General features: G+C 41.4%; 1 protein-coding gene across 1 annotated transcript; it reads left to right on the forward strand.

Annotated features, from left to right (window-relative positions):
- Window positions 1–455: 455 nt before the first annotated feature.
- On the forward strand, window positions 456–2,392 carry LOC308400903 (tripartite motif-containing protein 16-like). Its single transcript, XM_080888943.1, has 2 exons — window positions 456–2,172; window positions 2,268–2,392. Exons 1-2 carry the CDS (start codon window positions 776–778, stop codon window positions 2,338–2,340), a joined length of 1,470 nt encoding a protein of 489 aa, XP_080745069.1. The 5' UTR covers window positions 456–775; the 3' UTR covers window positions 2,341–2,392.
- The last annotated feature ends 5,859 nt before the right edge of the window (window positions 2,393–8,251 follow it).

The following is an 8,251-nucleotide window of genomic DNA, read 5'->3' on the forward strand; positions in this document are numbered from 1 at the left end:
AAAACAGGAATCAGAAATCTATCTGAACATTAATCAGAAATTAAAAACACTGTGACAAAAGAAACTGAAATTCAGCAACTCAGTTTAAAACCAGGGATCATGACAAAGTGTCCAATAAGGTGATGTTTTTGTTTCTCTGTTTCACTGCCTCACTCATTATCAGTAATATAATAAAAAATTTATTTTCATTGCTTTTTTCATAAAGCAAATCTCTGTATTGATTTTTATGTCTTACTTATATGTTTATTGATGTTTGAATCCTTTGATCATTTGATAGACTGTTAACTCCATTTTTTGACTTTGAAAAAAAAATTTCAGAAGAAAAATGTCCAAAAATCATTTGAAACACAGCTGATTACAAAACAAAACAAAACAAAATGTAAAAATGAAAAAGGAGTTGTTTCAAAAGAGAGACTCCAAGAAAAATTGACCCCCCCCCCCCCCCCCCCCCCCCCCCACACACACACACACACACACACACACACAAAAACTCTGTTAATTATGCTCTGTACAGAAAAGGGTATAAAACACAGTGTCTACTTTAAAGGGCTCCTATTCCTGGAATCACTCACAACCTGACCACTCCTTCCTCTTCTAAACATAGAAACTACTCTTTGTGCATGCATTTCCTCATTCTCTCCTCTTACGTATATAGATATATATCTAAGGGCTGACAGGCTCCATTCACTGCAGACACACATTAAGTTCAGACCTCAGGCTAGTTTCATTTCTACAAAACAGAAACTGAAACCGTCACTGTTACTGGCACAGAGAAATGGCAGAAAAAGGAGTTCAGCTGGATCGAGAAACCTTTTGTTGTTCGATCTGTTTGGATCTACTGAAGGATCCGGTGACTACAACCTGTGGACACAGCTACTGCAGGAACTGTATTAAATCTCACTTTGATGAAGAGGACAGGAAGGGAATCCACAGCTGCCCTCAGTGCAGGAAGACTTTCACACCGAGGCCTGTCCTAGAAAAAAGCACCATGTTAGCAGCTTTAGTGGAGCAGCTGAAGAAGACTGGACTCCAAGCTGCTCCAGCTGATCTCTGCTATGCTGGACCTGAAGATGTGGCCTGTGATGTCTGCACTGGGAGGAAGCTGAAAGCCATCAAGTCCTGTTTATCTTGTCCAGCCTCTTACTGTGAGAAACACCTCCAACCTCACTATGATGCAGCTCCATTAAAGAAACACAAGCTGGTGGCCCCCTCCAAGAAGCTCCAGGAGAACATCTGCTCTCGTCGTGATGAGGTGATGAAGATTTTCTGTCGTACTGATCAGCAGAGTATCTGTTATCTCTGCTTGATGGATGAACATAAAGGCCATGAAACAGTCCCAGCTGCAGCAGAAAGGACTGAGAAGCAGAAGGAGCTCGAGGTGAGACGACTAAACATCCAGCAGAGAATCCAGGAGCGAGAGAAAGATGTGAAGCTGCTTCAACAGGAGGTGGAGGCCATCAATGGCTCTGCTGATAAAGCAGTGGAGGACAGTGAGAAGATGTTCACTGAGCTGATCCGTCTCCTCCAGAAAAGAAGCTCTGATGTGAAGCAGCAGGTCAGATCCCAGCAGGAAACTGAAGTGAGTCGAGTCAAAGAGCTTCAGGAGAAGCTGGAGCAGGAGATCGCTGAGCTGAAGAGGAAAGACGGCGAGCTGGAGCAGCTCTCACACACAGAGGATCACAACCAGTTTCTACACAACTACCCCTCACTGTCAGCACTCAGTGAGTCTACACACTCATCCAGCATCAATATTCGTCCTCTGAGCTACTTTGAGGATGTGACAGCAGCTGTGTCAGAGACCAGAGATAAACTACAGGACATTCTGAGAGAGGAATGGACAAACATCTCACTGACAGTCACTGAAGTGGATGTTTTACTGTCACCACCAGAGCCAAAGACCAGAGCTGGATTCTTAAAATATTCACAAGAAATCACACTGGATCCAAACACAGCAAACACACATCTGTTATTATCTGAGGGGAACAGAAAAGCTATGTATACCAAAGAAGAACAATCCTATTCTGATCATCCAGACAGATTTACTGGATGGCTTCAGATCCTGAGTAAAGAGAGTCTGACTGGACGTTATTACTGGGAGGTGGAGTGGAGAGGAAAAGGAGTTGAAGTAGCAGTCACATACAAGAATATCCGAAGAGTAGGAAAATCAGACTTGTGTTTTTTTGGATTCAATCAAAAATCGTGGTCACTGAAGTGTTATATCAACAAATATGAATTTTGGTACAACAAAATCCAAACTGTCCTCTCAGGTCCTCGGTCCTCCAGAGTAGGAGTGTACCTGGATCACAGAGCAGGTATTCTGTCTTTCTACAGCGTCTCTGAAACCATGACTCTCCTCCACAGAGTCCAGACCACATTCACTCAGCCGCTCTATGCTGGACTTTGGCTTTGTGAATCTGATGGCGTCTCTGCCGAGTTCATTAAACTTAAATAGACAGAAGTCATTGACAGAAAACTGGATAAATGTGTGTTTTAGTCTACAGTTTTTTTTCTCTGTAATCATTGTTACTGATCTTGCAGTTGCGCTTTTCTTCTTTGCATACCATACCATCACCTGTTAGTTAAACTTTTGTTGTCTAGTTAATGACTGACTTTATTTGGGTGGGACTTCATCTTGTGTTTGTTTAGCCATGTAAGGAAAACAAGGCTCCCATGTTTTATTCCGTCAGTGTATTCTTCCACTGCAAATGGTAAGTAATGTAAAAACACTGCTGCCACTTTTTTGGTTTCTTTGATGATTGATTAGACTTTTTCTTTAGTGCTGATATTACTGTGTTATTTGCAGCTTTAGGTGGTTTTAATCGTTAGCATAAGTTTGGCAGACATTCTTGCTTTCACCAATGTTCAAGAGTAACAGTCGCGAATTAATTGTCAGTATTATTGCTATGGAGAATAAAACATTAGAGCCTGTCTCTGGTTTACCTGATGATATTCTCATGAATGGGGCAGAGTATTAAGTATCACCTTAAAGCACTTGTTACAGGCTGCTGAGCTTGCATCAGCATAGAGTATGCAACCAGAAGGCCTTCTCGGTCTTCGAAGGAGCCGGCCCACGCAGACCACGAAGGCCGGGTCTTCCAAAATGTGCGGCCTATGAATTGGGACATAGCTTTTGTGTGTGTGAGTTTGCATGTGTAAGAGAGATACTGAGAATTTAAAATATTATCTGTTAATGATGTAGTTGACATGATGTTGCATACTCTATGCTATTAATTTTAAAACTGAAGTGCTGCTAATTGAACAGTATGTGCTGTAATGCATTAATACAATGTACCAGAATAGAACAGAATGGAATAATACAGTGAACAGGAGCAATGAGAAGTATGCAATGTAATGATGAGCACTCCTAAAGATCTGCAGAAAGGTTCACAGAATCATTTTCCCGCTACAATCTGATATGTTTACATCTTTTGCTGTGAAGTACAGCCAGACTTTTGACCGCTTTGCCTTGGGCATTTTTAATCTGTAGCTCTGCTCTAACAGAACTTACGTACCTGGGCCTGCTTACTACGCTTGCAAAGGTAAACTGATTGGCTAGCACCGAAATAAAGCACTGAAATGTGCGCTGCTTTTCGGTCTGGTTACTACCGTTTATGTCAGAACCGATACCGGTACCCATCCGTACTCTTGACCTACTGATCTCCAAGGGCCTGAGCATTTGAAAGGTTACTGTGTCTGATGTGGGCCTGTCTGATCATTACTGTGTTTTCTTTGAAAGTAAAATTTCAGCCCACACAAATATATCAACAGCAGTGATCACAAAACGGTGTATAACTGAAAACGGTAGTGAGATTTTTAACCAGGTCTTCCCATTAACCTCTGACCTGTCCAGAGGGTCAGTCAATGAGCTCGTCAATAGCTTCAATGCTAACATGTTAAATGTAATGGACACTATTGCTCCCATTAAGGTGAAGGTTATCTCTGGAAGGAAAAAGTCTCCATGGAGAAACTCCACACTGGTGAAAAATGAAAAAAGAGAGTGTAGGAAAGCTGAGCGCAGATGGAGAAAAACAAACCTCCAGGTTCATTATGACATTTATAAAGAGAAACTTCACAATTATAATTTACAACTGAGGAGTGCAAGGAGGTCCTACTTCTCTGACATCATCACTAAAAACAGCCATAATGCTCGGGTCTTATTTTCTACAGTTGACAGGCTAACAAACCCTCCTGTGTCAGTGGCAGCTGAACTTCATTCAACCATGGCCTGCAATGACTTTGCCAAATTCTTCACAGACAAAATCAAAAAGATTAGACAAACAATTGGTACATCAACAGCAGATCCAGAATATGTACTGTGTCCACCAAAAAACAGTTTAAACACCATGAAACAGTTTAAACCTATTAACAGCAAAGACCTGGAGGAGATCTTTGGTCAACTGAACTCCTCCTCTTGCTGTTTAGATGTCCTGCCAACAAGTTTTTTCCAAAAAGGTCTCAAAGACTTTGGAATCAGACCTGTTACAGATCTTCAACATTTCTTTAATGTCAGGTGTGTTTTTAGAACAACTAAAAACTGTAATTAAACCTATACTGAAAAAGGACAATCTTGACATGACACAAATGAACAACTACAGGCCGATCTCAAATCTCCCAAAACAGTTCACACAATACACATCACAGCAAAAGCACCTCCCACCCAAATGGTTCTAAGACAAGGCACTATGAGTGTGTATGTGTAAACATGTGTATGCATGTGAGAATGTGTGTGTGTGAGTGTGTATGCATGTGAGAATGTGTGTGTGTGTGTGTGTGTGTGTGTGTGTGTGTGTGTGTGTGTGTGTGTGTGTGTGTGTGTGAGAGAATGTGTGTCTCTTTGTGTGCGTGACTTCCAACTGTTTCTAACAACATCCTTAGTCATAAAATGGTAATCTCCCCCCACACCCAATATTCATTCAGAACTCTGCTGCTCGAGTCCAAAAAAGTGGACCACATCAGTCCAGCTCTGAGGTCTTTACACTGGCTGCCTGTTCGTCAGAGGATAGACTTTAAAGTTCTGAAATTTCCCCTTGTGGGACTAATAAAGGTATCTTATCTTATAAAGCTCTGAATGGTTTAGGATCAAAATACATCAGTGACCTCCTGACCCAGTATGAACCTTCCAGATCCCTCAGGTCATCTGGATCCGGTTTTTTAATCAGTTCCCAGAGTCAGAGCCAGACACGGAGAAGCTGCATTCAGCTTTTATGCTCCATATATCTGGAACAAACTCCCAGAAATCCTCAGATCAGCTAAAACACTCAGTTTATTTAAATCCAGGTTGAAGACTCACCTGTTCTCAGATGCATTTGAATAAAGGACACATTTGTCAGCTGCATTTGGAGGAGTCTACAGTTTTGGACAGCCTTCGTCACCTGGCTGTGATGTAATCGGCCTACAAATGCATCTTCAGGAAGATGCAGCCCATGGTTTTGGACATCCCCGTTATCTCTTGTTGATACTCATTCAGCACAATCTCCAGCAGGTGGAGGGTTGCGAGTTTAATGTTGATTACTGTTTCCTCTGACAGGTCTGATCCAGTTGGGTCTGCAGTGCAGCCTTGTGGAGTGGGGGAAGGAGTCGGCAGGGTCTGGATTAGCAGACCCTCTGCGAGGTCCCACAGTTGCGCTGCATCCTCTATAGGAATATTAGAAAACACCTTGTTTTTGACACTAAATTGTCAAAAACAAGGCGTTTTCTAATACCCTCGTATGCAGTGTTGTGTCTGTCCCTCTTGATGGCGTCATCAACCTGGCTAAACAGACAGTGCAAACCACTCCAGTTGCTCCCCTGTATAAAAAGGGGAGTCTTTAAACCATGTCGTGCGCTCTTCGAAGTTTTGGAGGGTAAGGATTTAACCTCCTGTTTTCAACCCCTCTGGTAGCTATAAGACTTTCCCTGTCATTACATACACTGAGAAAAATAAACGATCAGCCTAAACCCTGTAAAGCTCGGGGGCTGAGGAGCATATAGCATCTCTACAATACAATAGTGCAAAAGAGCTGGTGGGTGGTGGTGGCGGGGGGGTGATAAAAGCACATACATATTACTACTCATGTATGAGTACAAGGTAGGAAGGGGAGGCCGGGAGACTCTGTGATACAACCTATACCACTAATCTTAACCTTACGAAGAGGAACTTTCAAGTTAGAATCTATATTACATCCTGAATTGCCCGTGTGTAATAAATGATTATTACACCACGGTGTGTTTCACCTCTAGCATTCATTTCAAATCTACACTGATGTTCTTCATTCTCGTATGTGACTGCAACTTTAACCCCTCTCCCTCTCGACTCCACTTCCCAGTAACAACGTCTAGTCAGACTCTCTCTACTTAGAACCTGCCAACATAAAGCAGTGGAGGACGGTGATTTCATTATTACGGTGTATGTGAAAGATTAGCTTTCTGATATAAAGCCTGTTGGATTTTGTGCTAAATATCACCGTTTCCAACAAATCAAAGACAGTTAGTCAGCATAGTGACAAAGTAACCAAACATCTGCGAGCTCTTTGGGTGTAAGCGGGCCCGGGTTCAAATCCCGGACGAGTCCAGAGTGTTTCCGACACGACATTTTGATATGTTAGCAACAGCTTACACCATATCTCATTGTTATGAGATAAAAATACCTGATTTAAATTTAACATGGAACGTTTACCTACTTCAACTGTAGGTAAACGTTACATGTCATATGGTGATCTAGGAATCCTTTAACATAGATATTATATTTAAGTTAAATATTTGTAGAATAACTTGTACAACTCAAACATTATTTTTAATAGAAAAGATGTAGTCAAAAACAATCATTCAGTCATTGATTGACTAATAAGACTTTAGTTGTTACGGCAGAAAGAAGATTAGTGACACCAATTTAAAACACACTTTAACTGAAATTTAGCAAAAGTTCAAACTGTTCTGATAGTGCGGGGACGTTGCTGTGACTTATAAAGTGTCTGCTTATTTGTATTTGTTCTCTAAATCATGTATAAAACTAGTAGATGGTGTATTTTAAAACCACTAGAAATGAATAGCTAACTTGAACCTATTGATCCACTAGTCTGCTGGTATATTGCGAGTCGCCAGCTGAGGAGATGATGCAATTTATTATTTTAGTTTGTTAAAGATTTCTCTTCCTATTCTGATGGAATTGGGCTTCAGTGTTTTTTTCCGGTATAGCTGCAGATCAAGGTGACAGCAAGTCAAAATGATGTTACCTGTGAGTGTCCAGCTGCAGACTGGGTTTGAATATTGTTATAAACAGATGTGGATCAGTTCATGTCTTTTATTCACTGTAAGATTTAACAAGGATTGAGAGAGGAGGACAAAGAGGAAGAGGTAAGAGTGGACGTGTGGAAAAATTCATCTCAAATGATAAAGCTGTAGATGCTGTTTTACCACATTCATTGATGATGATTTGACGTAACCGAGCAGTGTATTTTCCTGTTATCAATTATGCATCCCAACCTGCTCTTGTAATAATTATTATGAGATTATATTTCTGTCACTTTCCAGCAAATACAATTCTAGTTTAGTGAGCAGTTCAGTGAGAAAGACGGTTTTTCAAAACAGGAAGAACAAGGGATAAAACAGTGATGTTAGCGGAGCAAAGTGCGCCGACTTTGTTCAACATTACTTGGCAACAGGGAACGTGAGGCAAGTTGCACTGGTGCATTTGTGACAGCTTCACTTGAAATGCCTTCGCCGCATCATACATGCCATGTCCATGAACAGACAGATTTCCTTGCTGAGCTCAAAACCTCTGTTGAGAACTTTTCCCCAACTCAGCCAGCGGACGTCTGTATGATAAGGAATGTCGGCAAACTCTGAATCTATTTCCCACATAAAAGACTGAAATTGACGGTGATTTAAACTTTTAGCTCAGATAAAATGTACAGCCTGCGTCACGGTGATCATTACATGCTCCATTTTTAGGACTTTACCACACAGCGTCTCTTGGTGTGTGACGCAGTGATATGCTGTTAACTCACCGGTACAGTTCTCCTCCTGCATCTTTACTAGATCCTACATCCTGCACAACACCAGCGCTCCATCTGTTGTCCCAGGGGAGTTTCATGTCGGTTACACTTTGACATACGTTTTAAAAAATGTCTTTGCATTTGCAATGCAGACTACTTTGGGCCCAGAAGCAGAATTTGAAACGTCATCACTTAAAGACCGAATAGGCAGAATGCTACAGGTATAGCTCTAAAGAATGTAGCATCATGGACAGTGTAGTCTGTGCTGCATTGAGAAT

The sequence above is a fragment of the Rhamphochromis sp. 'chilingali' genome (assembly GCF_963969265.1).
Source record: "Rhamphochromis sp. 'chilingali' genome assembly, chromosome: 1".
In the NCBI taxonomy this organism is placed as follows: domain Eukaryota; kingdom Metazoa; phylum Chordata; class Actinopteri; order Cichliformes; family Cichlidae; genus Rhamphochromis; species Rhamphochromis sp. 'chilingali'.

Coding starts and splice junctions, on each gene's coding strand:
- LOC308400903 (XM_080888943.1), top strand. CDS start 776: ATGGCAGAAAAAGGAGTTCAGCTGGATCGAGAAACCTTTTGTTGTTCG. Junction 2,173..2,267: donor AGAGTAGGAAAATCAGACTT/GTGTTTTTTTGG, acceptor CTGTCCTCTCAG/GTCCTCGGTCCTCCAGAGTA.